General features: G+C 45.3%; 1 protein-coding gene across 2 annotated transcripts in view; it reads right to left on the bottom strand.

Annotated features, from left to right (window-relative positions):
• SNCB (synuclein beta) overlaps positions 1-18,198 on the bottom strand; it is a 30,233-nt gene extending 12,035 nt beyond the window's left edge. The window contains exons 1-2 of one of the 2 annotated variants that reach the window (XM_060765608.2): positions 17,920-18,198; positions 16,892-17,026 (exon numbers count right to left, since the gene is read on the bottom strand). In XM_060765608.2, the coding sequence (XP_060621591.1) occupies positions 16,892-17,012 (121 nt within the window). In that variant the 5' untranslated portion in view covers positions 17,013-17,026; positions 17,920-18,198. Of the gene's footprint in view, positions 1-16,891; positions 17,027-17,468; positions 17,654-17,919 lie in introns of those variants that run through there. The other variant, XM_060765609.2, reaches the window with a different exon arrangement.
• Positions 18,199-18,813: the final 615 nt, after the last annotated feature.

Raw genomic sequence — 18,813 nt, 5'->3', positions numbered from 1 at the left:
CATGCATGGATCATTTAGGGCTTGTGACATCACTAGAAATAAAATGGATTTTTTGCTTTCTCTCCTGCCCATTTCATTTGTAAGGACAACAATGGGAAATTAAAGCCCTCCAGATGTTGTTGGACTCAAATTCCACCAGCTCCAGTCAGCAAAGCCTTTATTCAGGGGATGATGACAGTGGGAATCCACTAAACCTTGAATGGCCACTGGCTCCCTATTCCTAGACCTCTAGACTAGCTATTATTATTTATTTCATACATTTCTATCCCGCCCTTGTCCCCATAAGGGGATTCAGAACAGCCTCACATAGGCATCAACATATACATCAAAGAATACAGTAAAACAGTAAAATCATCTTAAAATATCAAACACATCAGCCAATACATTCATTTACCAGATAATATTAAAATTTCAGTGAAACAAAAATCAAACCGGGAAACCATTTGGAATAACACCTTACATCAGGGGCTATCCAGGTTCCTATCCATTCTGGTTTCCTAAGCCCCAGATAGCATGTCCATTGGGGCAGGGAAAATGGGTGGGAACAGTAGTACAAAACATCTGCAGGGGGCACAGATTCCCCACTCTGTATAAATGTTTAGATTTCCATAATGGGAGAAAAGCATGGTGTGAATGTTCTTAATTAAAACAAGTTTAAATAAATAAACTTGCAATTTTAAAAGAATATTTGCTTTCTGGGAGGTGTGGTCTCCAGCACTGAAAGACCATAATTATTAGTTAATAAAAACCAAAGCCAGCAACAGCATTTTGCAATATTTTCTTAAGAGAATTACCTTATTTGAAGACTATGTGTGCTATGGTTTTCAATAACTACTACTACTACTACTACTACTACTTTATTTTTGTACCCAGCCTCCATCTCCCTGAAGGGACTCAGGGCGGCTTACATGGGGACTAAGCTCGGTCAACATAGTTGAAATGTAACACATTAAAAACATAACAACAGTATAAAAACAGAATAAAACAACATTATAACAAAATACAAAACAACAATTGAACAATCGAAAACTAGTGCAGCCAAGGCTTCTCTATGGTTCTGTACATTGGGAAGGCTATTGAACCACCTACATTCATTAAACCACACATTCTGCTATTTTCAGGAAGCCTTTGACTGCAAATGGCTAGAGAGAGATGGGAGAGAAGCAATACCTTATTTTATTGTAGGTGATCTTTTGGCAAGTCTGAGCTAATGAGTTTTTATAGGTTCAGTATCCTAGAAATCCTACTGGTTGGAAATGGTGTATACAGCTTCACTTACATGAGTACCAAAAATACAGGGTTCATGGTTTTGGATATATATGAGGGAAAGTAGTTTTGGAACATATTCCCACAGATACCGCGCGGGGGGAGGGGAGGGGGCACGACCACAACGACACTGGATTACCTGTACATTTCAGAAATCCAAAAGGGTAAAATAGAGCCTAGTTGACATTGCACATGATGGGATAAGTTGGGGTATTGAGCTGAACCAAGGTCAGATGAAAGTCCATCAAACTCCTGCCAGGTTTTCTGATTATGACATTTATTGAAAGCAGCATTTTTTGTCAGCTGCTTTCTGTGCTGAGATGATGAAGGAAAGGTGTAAAATATAGAAAGCAGTCTCACCATTTCAAGAGTAATGGCAGCTGGTGACTTCCACCTAAATGAGACAATGAATCCCTTCTGGTTGATCTTATTTGGGGGATACAGTTTCCTGCCTTGGATAGTTCCTTTAAAGACAGGACAAAAACCCAGACCAAAGTAATCTCCCATAAGATGCAACCTACTAGCTACCACTGATAAAATCCCTAAGGACCACTATATTTACGTTTTGCTTGTTCTGTATGAATTATCAGAATGAAAACACTTAAACTCCTCAGGGTGTCTATGCCATGAAACAGTGCAATGATGCTTCTATGGCCCTTTCTACACTGCCACATAAAATCCATATTACATGCTTTGAATTGGATTATATGACAGTGTAGACTCATATAATCAAGTTCAAAGCAGATAATCAAGTTCAAAGCAGAGAGGGCCTATATAAAACAAATTGACTTACAGCACCAAGATTCACAGCTTGTTTTCAACCTTAACTGTTTTGTGGGATGGCCAGTGTACAAATTGAAGGTGCGGGACCATGAAGATGATGTGCTTTTTGGATGCATTTAAAGCACCTGTATCTTCCTGAATCCACAGTGACTCATACAGAAGATTACTTTAACTATCAGTCCTTGTCTGAGTATACAAAGATACTGCAATTTAGAGGGGGGGGGGGGAGGACTCCAGCCTTGCAGCAAACAGTATCTGGAAAGATCTAGCTCCAGATCCAAATGCATTATTGTACTGAGTTTGTTCTGTGCATGCTGACTATTGGTTCTCTTTAGAAAAGCTCTATATGCATAGATGCATACAGAGCTTTTTGTGCTTATGTATTTTACTTATATCTCGCTAATGTGTATGTTTCTTCTACCCAGCATTAATTCCACTGTTTTTCATGGAATCAGCCCCAAGAAGGGAGTAAGTAAAATCTCCTTTATAAGCAGACATTTTAATCATCCTTGCAATGCTGCCCCCTTCTGGACAATTCTGATGTAGCAGTTTACCTTGTCAGCATTTTTGCTCCCATGGGGCAGACCTCCCATGCAGAAGGATGAAGTGACCTGCTTTGGCATCACCGTGATGGAGCAGGGAGAGAAAGAAAGGAAGGCTGTCATTGCCTACTAACATTTTGGCCCTAATTTAGAGGGGGTGATGCCATTTGGACTCTGTGTCAGACAATACAATACCTTGAATGGCTTTGGGGTTTTCCTTTAGTGCTTTCATTGGCCACTGATGCCCACTGTATTCATGTTTCCCTGTCTCCAGAGCTCTTTGATCACACTGGGGCATGCAGCAGTCATATTCATTCAACTGTCTCTCAGTTCAGCATACAGGGCAGATTTGAACAGGCTGAAATATTTTGGTTGGGGTCTCTCATCAACCCTATTCAGCATAACCAATGGTAAGGGACAAATAGGAGCAGCAGCCCCAATTTCACCTGCAAGGCCACAGATTCCCCAACCAGTTTTGGACCACTGCTTCTCTTTCCCCTTACTGAGTTTTTCTGCTTTAACTTTGCTCATGATAAAGGCGCATGCTTACCTTTGCATACTATATTCAGGAGACCCCAAAACCTCCCAATCAAGAGTTCCATAATGAGTCATAATCAGAAAAAGGGCTCAGAGTGTAAGAGATTGTGGCTGAGAGATGGCTGGAGGCTGCTGTCAGAGCCATCACAGTACGTCATCTCTTAGCCTGCCTAATCTGTTATGATCAGATTTCCCTTAACAGGTCCTACAGGGACACTTTAAGTAGGTGCAGAGGGATACTTATCACACAGACATGGGCTGTCAGGAAAGAAGAGCTCCTGCCCTTTGCCCTCACCACCTTCTAATGGTACAATTGGCACAAGGCTAGTTTTACTCCATTGGATCCTTGCCAGCAAATGCCCTGGCCAAAGCTGAAATCTCTCCTTGGCAAAGAGCATTATCATGTTGACTGGCCAGAGGCGAGTCGACAGTCAAGGATTTCACACCTTCACCGTCTGATGGACTGGGGTGACCCAAGAGTTTGTAAACAACCAGTATTTCAGTATCCGTTTGGGACATGTCTGTCCTAGTTCCAGTTCTACTCCTTACAACCAACAGCACATCTGCTTTAAGGGAGATTAGTAATTAGAACCTCCCTTTCTTGCCCCCATCATTATATATATATTTATATGCACACACACATACATTATAAATACTTTATCTAAAACAGTGGTCCTCAACCTGTGGGTCCCCAGGTGTTTTGGCCTACAAGTCCCAGAAATCCCAGCCAGTTTCCCAGCTGTTAGGATTTCTGGGAGTTAAAGGCCAAAACATCTGGGGACCCAGAGGGTGAGAAACATTGCTCTAAGAAGAACCTAAACATACAGAGACACGGTTTCTATCAAGCCCTAAGACAGGCTCATAAAAGTTCCAGCAGCGTCCTAGTGAGCTTCTTTTACAGTGTAAACCAGGAACATTGAGACTGCAGTCTGCCAAAGCCTTTCCTTCTGCTCCCCATAGTCCCCTCCTACCTTATCCATCTCAATTTTCTTTGGGGCAGGGAAAAGGGGAACCTGGAAACCTCTAGGACAGGTGATTCCTAACCCCACACACCATATTAGCTCCTGATGCACTAAAGACAAAACTGGAAGTCACCATTAGTTTTCTTTCATGGGGGGCATATCTGGGGGGAGGGGAAAATTTTAATGATGTGGTTTTTGGATCCTTAGTTTAATCAGACTGCCATATTCATGGACCAGTAAGGGTTTCAAATAGTAGCATCTTCAGTTGGTAATGCTCCTGCTTTTTCCCACTGAGTCTTCCACATTCTAGTAAGAAAAAATCCTTACAAGGTGGGGGAGAAAATCTAGGGACATGGTGTCTTTTGCCAATGAGAGCCCTTTCTCTGGAAGCACTCTTAAGTTGAGCAAGGTATCCTAAATTTGGCAAAACCCTCACTAGCAATGTAGGTGCTAAAAAGGCAGTGAATAATGGCCTATTGACTGAAGAATTCAGTTTCCTAATCATCAAAGCTATTAAATGAAAAACAAGTTTCTATCTCCTGAGGCTGTACAAATATGTTTGGGAGTATGGGTAACGTTGCATGAAATATTAGAAGTCAATAGAATGACTGTATAAGATCACCAGTGAAACATCATCATATAATATACATAAAATAAAACTGCTGAATGCTTCACTTACAACAGAATTGTTTTTATCTGCAGTAAAGTCATGCACCAAGGTTGGTCTCATGACCTTGGCAAATGATTTCAGTTTTCTTTCTCTCCACCCATCTTGTAACCCATATATAGGCCCAGAAGAGAAGGTAATCCTTTGCCTCAGTTTTTGCTCTTTAAAATAAGAATACAGTCAGCTTTTGTAGAGATTAGGAAACTGGATCCCCGCAAAAGTGGAAAAAACAGGAAGATCTGAAGTCCCTCATCCCACAGACCCTGCTGTAACAAAAAAAACAAAACCCTCTGTTGATGTTAGAGAAGGAAGAACAACAATACTGAAGGAGATTTGGCAGAAGTCATGCCTTGCTATCCACCTGCTGTGGAGGCAGGCAGCAAGGGTGGCAGCAGCAAGAGGAGGGCAAGGGCAGTTGGAAGGGATTGTGGCAGCTACTCTTAGGATGGCTGCCTCTGTGTCTGGTCTTAATAGGAAATTCCAAGAGTAGCAGGTTGACCTTCCTTTGGGCTGGGCTGACAGTCCTTATTAAGTTCAGACCTGCTGAGGCCGCCACAGCTAGAGGAGCAGCTTCCTCAGCTGTCGCCCCACCTACCCCTTTCCTCCTACCCCCTCTTTCCACCTTTGAGATCCACATCCCACCCACCTAAGGGAAGGAGGAAGGAACATGTGCACCCCCCCCATTCCTGCTCCTATCCCCCCCCTCCCCAATGAATACAGAGCGACAACTGTAACAATATCTTGCCTCACTAAAAGAGTATTGAGAAAAAAGAGGGATTCAAAGTTAATGAAGAACAACAGTGCTTCAACAGACCTTCAAGGATGTTGAACTGTCTCAGATAAGAGAGCAGTTAGAGGTTTATTGTTGAAGGCTTTCATGGCCAGAATCACTGGGTTGTAATAGGGTTTTTTTCGGACTGTATCAGGAGAGAATGCTTCTAGAACATGGCCATACAACAACCCAGTTAGAGGTTTCCTAACAGAGATCAGTAATACACTGCTGGAAAGGTTAACATTTGGGGAAAGTGCCCAAAGTAACTTCAGCTTTGATTCTTAATGGATCCCCATAGTTACAGAGAAGTTTTCTAGTTTGGACTTTTTTGAAATTCTTTTAACTTATGAGTGGGCAAATATGACTCTTCAGATGTAGTTTTCCAGTTTTCATAAGCCTTTGCTATGTGGCCCATGGTCAGGGATGATGAACTCCAATCCTATTTGGAAGGCCACAAGTCCCTCACTTGTGGCAGATTAAATCACAAAACTTCTGTATGCAAACCATGGTGATCATCACTATTAGGGAACTCTTTTCTCTCTTCCTCCCATGAACCCTTTGGATAGGACCACAGGAGAAAAGTCCAATGATGCCTGCAGAGAAAATCTGGTGATGCACCCTTCATTTCAAAGATGCTTTTCCAATTGCGCCTGAGAGAGAGAACTTGCCAATAGGTTTTAGAATGAATTCCAAATTATTGTGTAGGTCAAAATAATGAAGCACTCAAATCATTCCAGTATTCTAGGGATGTGGAACATGTGGTCCTCTCCAATTCCTGCTCCTAGCAGCCTGTGGTAGTACAGCCAGCGGTAAGAAATGATGGAAGTTGTAGGCCAAAAACATTGGGAAGGCTACTTATTCCCGATTAATCTTTTAAAACTGAAGCAGGGTTCAATTGCCCTGCTTTAGATGACTGCTGTGATCTTTATAGCAGATTTGGCTATTGGTTCCTTCAAGTTCTCATCCCAGAGCCAGCCTCTATCTAATGCTTCTGTCCTCTCCTGGCACAAGAGAAGATACAAGTCCACTTGGCCTCAAAAGGGCTTACTTACTTCTTCCATCCATCCCCCATTTTCCTGATCTCATGGCCAATACTCCATCTTACCCAACATCTCATGGGATCTCTCTTTTTATTATTTACAATCTGCAGTTCATAAGGGTAATAACTGAATCAGTATAACAGATTGTTTTAAGGGACTAGGCTTGCTTCCTGGGACATTCCAATTAAGAAAGGAACATTATACAATGCCAATAAAGTGCACAATACAAATTATTAAGTATGCGGAAACCAGAGGTGCCTAAATTAAGATCCCTGAGGGATCCAGTGCAGGCCCAGCGGTCTTCAGCGTTTTCCTTTAATAAGTGATCTGGAGAAAGGTATTAAAATCCTTGGCAGAGAAGCAGGCCCAAGATAGAAAATGGCTTGGGTTGTAATAAATGAGAAGGACTTGGCACTTCCAGCAATCCGAACTGCTTGCTATGCTGGGCCACTTCCAAAAAACATGTTGATGCAGCCAAACGCAAGGTCACCATCGAGGGAAAGAACACAAAAGAATACAGGACACGGCCAGGGAATGTGTATCTCTGTCCTGGAAAGCAGTAGCTGCAGCCCTGGAAATCATATCAAAGATCACAAGCCTTTTTCCCCATTGCAGTACTTCATAATATAGGATATCTGCCCCACTTGCTTTATTCTCATGCTCACTACAATTTAGAACTCCACACCCTCAAAACATGCTCTGGATTAGTTGAACATTGACTGTTGAACCTGCTGTTCCTTTCAAAAAATCTATTGCAAAGTGTATTTTCACTCTATTCTGTTATGCTGTTTGCATGCAGACATAATTGCACAATTGCACAATTAACCACAGTCTTATAGGTGAGATGAATCATCCACTAAAGATCAAGACTCGAGTCTCCTGCCAATGAGACTCCATAAATAAATCAGCCTTGTTTGGGGCTCCTCTTCCTTCTTGGTCCCATTTTTGTGTTTAATCATCCTCTGTGTTTCAAAAGAATCACTTTATAGCTTGATTTGATTCATATCCTACATTTCTCACAGGTTCCTAGAACTCTATGCAGACCCTTCCATGCCAGTAGGCTTTCTGCAGGAAACACATCACATTCTATTCCATAAGAAGCACATACACACTCCCCTAGACAGAAACATACACCACATATCTAGTTAAATGCAGAGGAGAGGAAACCTAATACTTTCCAGATGTTTGAGACTACAACTCACACCACTTCTTATACTGGATGAACTGCATGGGGGAGGACAGAAAGAAAAGGATGGTTTGGGGAGTCTGGAGGAGTCAAGCACTACACATTGCCCCCTGGATCTAGAAGGCAATTGCCATCTGTTTCTGCTGTTTCGCATGAAGACCAGAGCAACACACTCAGGAAAATAACAGAAGGTGGAGCAATCTAGCACATCCCCCTTCCCCATCCATGTACAGGGTGACAAATACCTTCAGAACCCATTCTCTGCATGAAAGAGCCCCAACAGAAGTTTAATTGTGTACATGCCTGTTTGGAAGAAAGCACTGGGATGCTCTTTGGGCCTTCGTGCATTAGAGCATCCCAGTGCCATTGATGAATAAGTTGTGTGAGCACAAGATTGAAACATCTCTTTGTTCTTTCAATGAGAATCATCAGATGTAAGGGCAGATGATCATATGCAGCAGAAATGAAGCAGCACAATGTGGTTCAACAGGCCAATGTACGTAAGGTTTTATAACTTTCCTCCAAAGAAAAGGTCCATGCATGTAATAAATCAGCACATCAGGAAGAAGATGCCACAACCACTTAACCCTCCATGTTCATCCACTAGATGCAAATCAGCTTGTGCTTTACACATGGAATAAGAAATTCATTGAAAACATGCTCTGAAATGTAGTCATAAGTGGTACAGTCCATTATCCACAACCTCATTCTATAAATCCACTATAAATCCGGTTCCTGCCTCCTGCAGAATTCTGGAGTTTGTAGTTTAGGAAGGAGCCTTTAACACCCTCACTAAACTACAAACCCCAGAATTCTGCAGGAGGCAGGAACCGGATTTAAAGTGGATTCATTCTCTAGTGTGATAAGGTCATCTGACTTGCTCCAATCAGCTCACTTCCTGCACCGGCTACTAACACCAGGCTACTTTCCACAGCTGAGTCCACACAAATCTCTGCACACAATTCCATGCCTCATGCTTTTCCAAAACCAGTCCATTGTCCCCTTCTCTCATATACCTCCACTCATGCCCTGTCACAAGAGAGTCTTCTTCATTATATGCAGCCGCAGCCACTACACTAGATCTCACCTTTGAGGTTATATCTCTCTTCATGAAACATCACAGTTTCTTCTTTGCATCCATGCTGTTTTGTCACACAGTCAGGACCAGCCCTACCATTTGGTAAAGTGAATCAAATTGCTTTAGTTATAGATTTTGGCAACTGGCAGAATGATGTGCCATGCAGCCTGTCCTACACCATCTTGGTGAGCATGAGATGGTGTAAGGCAAACATCAACTGTCATTCAAGTTGGTTTTGTGCATGGAATAGAAAGGGTAGCAGAACATTATGAGTTCACTGTGTATGCAAAAGGAGCTTAGCATCTTTGAGACTACCTAAGAGAAAGAAGTTGGTAGCAAAAAAAGTTAGTAGCTTTTGTAAGTCTACTCCATCACATGCATTGAGTAAAGTGCCTAGGAATAAACCTTTATAAGCACAACCTCTGAGGACGCTTGCCATAGATGCAGGTGAAATGTCAGGAGAGAATGCTTCTAGAACATGGCCATATAGCTCGAAAAAACCTACAACAACCCAGTGATTCTGGCCATGAGAGCCTTCGACAATACCTTTATGAACAGATTGTATATGTGAACAGAAATGCAACATTTGTGGGTATGATGATGAGGTGACAAGTCTTAATGAAATGTAGTGTGATGCTGGTTGGGAACCAGAAAGGAGATGTGATAAACTGGCCAAGAGAGCCCCATAAGTCTAGGGTGTTATCTAGAGTTTTAACTGTGTTGAATTAGTTCTGTGCAGAGTTTAAAATGTGTATATTAGATTGTTACGAGTTGTAACAATCCATTTATAATCAGGGCAGATAGGTGGCAATGGGAGAGTTTGTCCAGGCACACCCCTGAAATTAATTATTCTGCCTCAGAGCAGAATCATTGCTAAACCCCTACTGCTAGGAAAGATTGGGATTCATACATTTTATAAAAACAATTGAGAAACCACAAGGGCAATTTGAAACAATACTGGAAATTTCAGCTTTGATAGCAATGTAGATGCCATCAGCTCAATACATGTACCATGTCAGAATTTGGGGATGGCTTTCTCAGCCTGACATAATGTGATTTGAAGACTTGCTTCCTTTTACAGAACTAGATCTTAGACTTGGTTCTTTTTACAGAACTAGATCACTTCTTGTTAAGATCTAGATTTGCTCTAGCTTTTTCTTTCATTGTGTGAGTGGAAGAGAATCAGTTAAGACAGCAACCTGGAGTAGTACTGAGACCATTCTCAATTAAACCTGTCTTGAATACATAAGATGTTGGGAAAGATAGACTGGTGGCAAATGTACCCATCTTAGGCAAGAACATTGAGACTGCTCACAAACAGTTCTAGTTAAACCCCTTTTCTATATATCTTTCAGTTGGATCTAGGTCTTGGCTAAAATGCCTCAGTCATTCTGTGCCTGGAGAAGGGCAGCAGGAATGATACCCTGTTGTTCTTTATGATCTCTTAGCTGCCAAGATTTAGTTTCCGAGATCATAAAAAATAGGATCCTATAGAGCAACTATCTTGAGCTGTGAGTGAAACGTGTGTACATGAGGCTCTGCTCTTAACTGGATGGCCAGCTTCCAAAGGTGGCGCTTAGGGGATTTTGCTCAGTCCCAAGGAGTCGACATTGAGCATGTACATGCAACTACTGAATGAAATTCACTAAGAATTTGGAAGCATACTGTAATCAGTACACTGAAGACAGGTAACTCTATTTCTTTTTATTTTTAGCAGGTGATGTGGTATGTACGTTGCACTGGTGCCTGGCCATGACAATCATCCATCTGCTCCAATTTTTCTTCTAGGGTTAAGGCGCAGGGGTGGGGAGGCTGGTACTAAGCAGAGCTATTGGAAAACATATGAATCTCTAACATAAGATATAAAAATCATAAATCTGTGCCAGTCATGTGAAGCACTGAACTAAGTGCAGATATCTCAATTGGCGTAATGTATTCTGGATGCAGTATCTTCGTTGTCTTGTTGCAAAGTGAGACGTATAAAAAAGACTGTAGGTAAGTCTAGGTCTACGAACATTTTTAACGGCCACCAGTACAGATAATTATGTTTTAAAATTCCAAAAAATACTGTGGATGCATAGGGAACAAATACTTGAAATGGAAAAGTATGGCAGCTATTGTATTGGCCATTTCTTCCTGAAATTGGCAGGGGGATACAATGAATAAAAGTGCAAAGGTGCTTTCAAAGGAGTTCATAGTAATGTGATGTGCTGCATCATGCCATGCCAATTAGAAGGATTGTAGTGTAACTTTAGATGGAGATTATTTTGAGCCAACCAAGCACAGAAAAATCAAATGCTTTCCAAACAGAGGGCAAAAGGGACAGACAAAATAGGGTGTAAGGAAGAGAGAAATAAGATAAGAAAATCAAAAAGCAAGGTGAAAGAAAATGAAAGAAGTCCAGGTGTCTAGGGGCATCTCATATTCACGCGGTTACTTCTGTTTAAGCTTTTACTCACATATTACTCACACTGGAAAAATAGAATTTGAAAAAAGAAGAGAAATTTGTGTTAGAGCAGTGGTTCTCAACCTGTGGCTCCCCAAATGTTTTGACCTTCAACTCCGAGGAATCCTAACAACTGGTAAACTGGCTGGGATTTCTGGGAGTTGTGGCCCAAAACACCTGGGGACCCACAAGTTGAAAACCACTGTGTTAGAGTAATGATACCCTCAAGCAGTTAGCTGGAGAAAGTCCCATTGGCCTCTGCAGGATTTACCTCTCAATGCTTGGCCTATATTTTTCAATGGTGATGTTATGTGAACATTACAGGAGCAGGACCTGCCTTTCTCCCTGGGAACCTCTCTTCATCACACTAGCCAGGATCCAACAAAGTTGATCCACTGATGGAACTGCTTCCATCAATGGAACTGAGAACTGGTCATACCAAGAATACCCTCAAAATCTGCTCCAAAGATGAAGAACTCCTTCCATCAAATAGTACATTTAGGGATGTGAGGAAGAGAAGAGAATCTAGTCATACTGGCAGGCAACTACTGGATCTAGAGGCAACAAAACTGTTTTTTGAATGGGGGGGGGGTGGGTTATTATTATATTATTATTATTATTATTATTATTATTATTATTATTATTATCTTTATTTGTACCCTGCTAGCATCTCCCGAAGGACTCAATGCAGCTTACACAGGCCAAGGCCTCAATAAAACAACAGCATAACAAAACACATAACTTAAAGCAAATCAAACAATAAAACAATAGCAGTAAACAATAAAAACAATACACCATAACGCAATCTCCGGTTGACCAAGGCAGAGACATCTCCAGCTCATCCCCTGTTTGGGTATCAGCCAGCACGTCAACGACTTAAATCAAGACATAGTTTTCTTAGAACTACAGAGACACTCGCTGGAACACCCCAGCAAGCGAGAGTCCAAAAGTGGCAGGCCCAAACCCAGCACCTCAATTCATGGGTGATACCAGATGAGAGACTCCCCCCTGGGCACTCAGAAGACTGGGCGACTTGGAAGGCGCTGAACAGATTGCGCTCTGGCACCACGAGATGCAGAGCCAATCTTAAGAAATGGGGCTACAGGGTGGAATCCTCGGCATGCGAGTGCGGAGAAGAACAAACCACTGACCACCTGCTGCAATGCACCCTGAGCCCTGCCATATGCACGATGGAGGACCTTCTTGCGGCAACCCCAGAGGCACTCCAAGTGGCCAGATACTGGTCAAAGGACATTTAACCAAATACCAAATTTACAAAATCTGTGTGGTTTTTTTCTTTCTTTTTTTTTCTTTTTCTTTTTAATCTCTGTGTTTGTTTTGCTCTGTTAGAATTGTAATACAATGGTTGCTGATGACACGATAAATAAAATAACCATAACGCAATAAAACTAGGGCCGGGCCGAATGTAATGGGTACAGATTAAAAAGTGCTGGGTGTGACAGGTGGATGTAGGATTTTAGGGTAAGTGTAATGTGCAGACCATCTTAAAACTCTGATTAGTGCTTCTGGGACATATTGCTGGAGTTCCTATTCTGGAAAGGCAGAATAGAACCAAGGCAAACTGTAGGCTATCCTACAATCACAGCTTCATAGCATGTGAGCATTCAAGATTTATGAATGGACCATCAGCACCTTATACTCATAAACTGAAGACATATGTGAGCACCATGGGTGACATTGGCACATTTACCCCCAGATTGCTATCAATACCTAAACAGATTGCTTGTTCTGTTGTCATGGTTTGTGCTTGCCATTCACTATGAGGGACAATCCTAGCTTGAATCACTCTAATTATTTAGATTGTCAGAAAATAGAAATTTAATGCAAACCCACCTTGGCTGTACCCATGATTCAGCACTTGCTCTAATACAGAAGATTTGTAACACCTCTTTCAGGGAATACAACTCCTGGAATCCTCCAACCAGCATGGCCATACACTGTCGTTCCCAAAAAATACTTTTCCAAGCTCATGTGGGCCTATTAAATGCAATCCATGAAGAGGTGGATTCATAATCTGAAAGCCTGGAAGTGGATTCCTTGAGACAGTGTTTCTCAACCTGTGGGTTCCCAGATGTTTGGGCCTTCAACTCCCAGAAATCCTAATGGCTGGTAAACTGGCTGGGATTTCTGGGAGTTGTGGGCCAAAACAGCTGGGGACCCACACATTGAGAACCACTGCCTTAAGAGAAGAATTTGTGGGAATGTATTAGACTGAGGGCCCTTCCACTCAGCCATATAACCCAGAATATCAAGGCAGAAAATCCCACAATATCTGCTTTGAACAGGGTCATCTGAGTCCACACTGCTGTTTATTCCAGTTCAAAGCATATAATGTGGGATTTTATTCAGCTGTGTGGAAGGGGCCTGACAGATAGTACACTTGATATCACACCCTGTTTGTCTGTCACAATGTATATAATTTTCACAGAAAAATGTGAACCGTGTTAATGGATGGGTTTTTCACCTCATCTCCCTTGTGTTCTTTCTCTTAGTACACTGTTCTTCCTCCCTTTCCAGAATCCTTATTTCCCCCCCAGATGCATATTTGCACCATTCCACCCACGCACTGACACCCCTTGTTAATTTTCCCCCGCTAATTTATTTTAGCAAGTGCTGCCAGACATTGCTGCTGCCAGTCCCCTGCTGCACATCATGGCTGCTTCACAGCCTCTTCAAGAATGTCAGCTGCCATTTTAAAAATATTTGGCAAAATTCACATCACATTTATTCCAATGCATGGCTGCAATTGTAGACATCTGCTGTTTTGCTGTTGTTTTTTCATGGAAGCTACCATTCCAGGAGGAGGATGTACCTATATATACAGGAAGACTATAGAAATGTTTTCCAAGCCTAGAAGGGACCAAGTGAAATGCTGGTGAAAAAAATAGAAGGGGAATTGCTAGGAGGAGCTCCTTCAGCACGTTTTGCATGATCATCCTGAGTGATGGGACACGTTGGGTTGTCCAATCAAATTCTGGGAAGTGAGGCTGGTGAATCTATAAAATCAGAAATGGTTCCTGAATGTTGAGCAGAGATTTATGAATATATGCCTGCCCAACATTCATGCTGAGCTGGCTACAAAATCTGCCAACATGGCTTTTCCCAAAGACAAACGGTTCACCGGTGAGGTCTCACAACCTCTGAGGATGCCTACCATAGATGCAGGCAAAACATCAGGGGAAAATGCTTTTGGAACATGGCCATACAGCCCAAAAAACTTACAACAACCCGGTGATTCCAGCCATGAAAGCCGTTGACAATAAACTGTTTACCATTTGGGAGAAGACTCCCGAAATATGAACCTCAACATTGGACTTAGATCTGGAAAGGAGTGCATTGCATCCAGGAATTGAATCACTCTCCAATTAGGAGGGGAAAGGATGAGAAGAGCATTTTCGTAGATTCCACAAGGACTCATTGATCCCTTTACAGTCTTCCCCCTATTTTAATCAAATTATGCCCCCTTGGTATCTCTGTAATTGAAGCACTAAACTAAACACAGACAAGAGTCTTTGGAAATCTATATCTAAAAAGCAGTAGCTTAAGCGGCTGAGGGGGGAAAGGAAATGACCTGAGGCTGTTAGGAATGGTGGGAGTTGAAGTCCAAAACATTTGGAGCAGGCATCCTCAAACTGTGGCCCTCAAGCTGTTTGGGCCTCCAACTCCCAGAAGCCCCAATGAGCTTGTTCAATTGTCAGGAATTCTGGGAGTTGAAGGTCCAAACTGCTGAAGGGTGAAGTTTGAGGATGCCTGATCTGGAGGGTCCAAGTTTGCCCATGCCTGATATAGAATCTGTGGCATAGTGGATTTGAATATCAAACCATGACACTGGAGACCAAGGCACAAATTCTCACTCATTCATGAAAGCTCATCGGGTGACCTTGAGCAAGCAACACTCTCTCAGCCTCAGAAGAAGGCAGTGGCAAACCCTCACCAAACCATCCTTGCCAAGAAAACCCTGTGATAGTCCTGCCATAAATCAGGAATGACTTGAAGGCACACAACAATTAATACTCAGATATAGACATATGTTAATCTTGATGAACCAAACCAGCCTTCAAATAATATGAGCAAGCCATCATACTTCACATAGTAAAGGTAAAGGTTTCCCTTGACATTACGTCTGGTCACGTCCAACTCTGGGGGTTTGTGCTCATCTCCATTTCTAAGCCAAAGAGCCCACATTGTGCATAGACACCTACAAGATCATGTGGCCAGCATGACTGCATGGAGCACCATTATCTTCCCACAGAACTGGTACCTATCAATCTACTCACATTTGCATGTTTTTGAACTAGGTTGGCAGAACCCGGGGCTTACAGCGGGAGCTCACCCTGCTCCCCAGATTTGAACAGCCAAGCTTTTGGTCAGCAAGTTCAGCAGCTCAGCGGTTTAATTCACTTTGCCACCAGATAGGTATTCATTAAATAAAATGGCAGCATTTGTATGAATATATTGCTTGACTAAGAGTTCTGTAAAGCCTAGAAGCCTGTGTGTCATTGTGAAATGATTGCTTTATATATATAAAGAATCCATCCATCCATCCTGTGCCCTTTATTGCTTCACAAAACCAGCAAGATGAGAAGCAAAGAAAACCAAAGGGAGGGATCGCCATGCAGTGTTGGGTTCCCGTCTGAGGTTTCAAGAAAGTTGGATGCCTTCCCAGGTCTATCACAGAATCACACTGCCACTAAGGCAGGCATGGGTAAAATTGTGTCCTCTGGGTGTTTTGGACTTCAACGTCTACCATTCCTAACAGCCTCAGGCCCCTTCCTTTCCCCCCTCAGTTACTTAAGCGGCTGAGGGGAAAAAAGGAAGAGGCCTGAGGCTGTTGGAAATGGTGGGAATTGAAGTCCAAAACACCTGGAGGGACCAAGCTGGCACAGGCCTGCACTAAAGGCACATTAAGGGCACCTGAAGGGCCCAAGTTTGCCCATGTCTGCACTAAGTTAGGAACCTGAGGCTGTTGGAAATGGTGGGAATTGAAGTCCAAAGCACCTGGAGGGACCAAGTTGGCCCAGGCCTGCACTAAGGGAAAAGGAAAAGGCCTGAGGCTGTTAGGAATGGTGGGTGTTGAAGTCCAAAACACCCAGAGGGCCCAAGTTTGCCTAGGTCTGTGCTGAGGGCACGCTGTTGGCTCTGGGCTGGAGCAGAATTCCAGTTCTCAACAGCACTTTTGTGACCACCTGTCAGCGGGGCTGTGCATGGATATTAAGGGGCAGGGGTTTATTTGGAGAACAAACTGTCTCTAAGACATTAGAACGGGAAGCCTTTTGGGTGGGGATGGGATTGATGCAGACATTCATCCCATAGGAACAGGTATGAATGTCTCACCCCACCCTGGTTGCATGTACCCTCCAATCTCATCACCACAGATGGAGGCGGGGGGGGGGGGGGGGTCAGGATGCCAGATGGCCCTCTGGCATGACCTGGCTAGAATGATACCTAGGGAGGCTCCCTGCCTTCTCTCCTTCCCTGCCAACCAGGGCCAGGCGGGCATCTCTGCTTCGCATGGGGCCCCTGCAGCCATTGCACCCCCCCCCCCTTCTCCTCCTCCTCCTCCTCCGCCTCCGGGGCTGCGGGCGCCTTACCGACGTAGAGCACGCCTTCCTTGGTCTTCTCCGCGGCCGCAGCCACCCCTTCTTTGGTCTTCTCGGCGGCGGCGGCGACCCCTTCCTTGGCCTTGGACAAGCCCTTCATGAACACGTCCATCCCGGCAGTGAGCTCTGCGGGGAGAGGGAGAGAGAAGGAGAGAGAGAGAGAGGGAGAGAGAGAGAGAGAGGAGGAGGCGCCAAGCAAGATGGCTTCAGCGAGGCTGGCTCGGCGCTCGCGGCGCTTCCCGCTTCCATCGCAGGGCGGGCTTGGGGAGGGATGAGGTGGGGACAGGTCAACACAAGACCTGTTCCTCCCTCCCTCTCCCTCTCTCAGGCATCCCTCCCGCCGCCCAAAGGTGTTTCCCAAAAAGGTAGAAACGAGGAGGGAAGGAGAGGGGGGGGGCACACAGGTCCCTCTGGCAGATGCTCGGGGAGAAAGCAACCTTCTGCTTCCGTTTGCCAGCTCAACAAGTCTGGGGGCAGCTGCTCCATTGCAGCAGGATGGAGCACACAGCTCCTCCATGCCCCCCTCCCTTGGCATCCTTTCCCAGCTGCCATCTCTGCCCTGGCCTACCTTTCCGTCCTGCCCCAATGGCTGCAGCAGCCTCGGCCACCGAAGGAGCCGGCGGGGGGGGGGGGGGGGAGAGGAGTGGCCCCTTCCCTCGCCTTTCCTCAAAAGCACCCCTCCCCCTTTCCCGCAAGGGGGCTCCTGCAATCCGGATCGAGGCAGTCCACTCGGGGACACCACCGTGTCCTTGAAAACGGAAGGAGGGAGGGAGGGAGGGAGGGAAAGGGACCGGGGATGCTGGGAAGAAGCCCAGGAATGCGCACCGCCTCCATCCCTCTCGGAGTCTCCTGGGAAAGGCCGGGGAATGTTTAAAAACCATCTCGGATGAAAGCATCTACCTCTTCTTCTCCCCCCCCCCCAATAAACAGCGAGGTGGTGCCCCCCCCCTCCCTGCGCCCCAGAGCAGGCCTCCGCCCGGACCTTGCCTAGCTCTCTCTTGGCCTCCTTCCTGGCTCACCTGCGATGGGCGATAAGCGCTGGACTGGGCTGCGTCTCCACCGGGGGCTTCAGAGCATTCCGGGCCGAAAGGGCGGGAGGAGAGGAGAGGAGGAGAGGAGAGGAGAGGAGGAGAGGCGGGCGCTGCGGGGGCTCAAGCCCGCTCGGCCATGGAGGGCAGGGTGGACGGGCGGAAGGACGGACGGACGGACGGAGGAGCGGAGACGGCGGCGCCTGCTTCGCCCAGCCGCGCTCCCGGTGCCTCTATCCCCGCCGCCTCCTCCTCCTCCTCCTCCTCCGCGCGCCCTGGACCCGCCCGCCCAGGGATGTCATCATCGCGCCATCCGCGCCCCGCGCGCAACGCAACGCCCCCCCCTTCCTTCCCTCCGCACCCGCGCCCGGATGAGGATGCAGCAGCCAAGGCGGAGGCCTCACGGAGTGCCCCCCCCCCCCCCGCCCGGCTACAGGAGGTTTGGGGGGAGGGAAGCCGGGCTTCTGGGGCCTGGAGCCAAGGGACAGGTGGCCGGGAGGCGCGCCTCGGTTGACCCCCTCCCCCTTTTTTTTTCTCGTGTCAGGAGCGACTTGAGAAACTGCAACTTGCTTCTGGTGTTAGAGAATTGGCCTTTGCCCAGGGGACGCCCGGATGCTTTTGATGTTTTCCCATCCTTGTGGGAGGCTCCTCTCTTGTCACCGCATGGGGAGCCGGAGCTGACAGAGGGAGCTCATCCGCGCTCTCCACGGATTCGAACCTGCGACTTGTCGGTCTTCAGTCCTGCCGGCACAAGGGTTTGACCCACTGCGCCACCGGGGGCTCCTGGTTGCCCCCAGGAGGACGGAAGTGGCCCCTCCAGGGCGGCGGAGAAAGAGGCTCGCTTCTCCTGGGACCTGCGCCCGTGTTTATTCACAGGCTTCCTTG

This window comes from Anolis sagrei, chromosome 2 (assembly GCF_037176765.1).
Source record: "Anolis sagrei isolate rAnoSag1 chromosome 2, rAnoSag1.mat, whole genome shotgun sequence".
NCBI lineage: Eukaryota > Metazoa > Chordata > Lepidosauria > Squamata > Dactyloidae > Anolis > Anolis sagrei.
The sequence above is the reverse complement of the archived record's forward strand: the minus strand, read 5'-3'. Positions and strand labels throughout refer to the sequence as shown.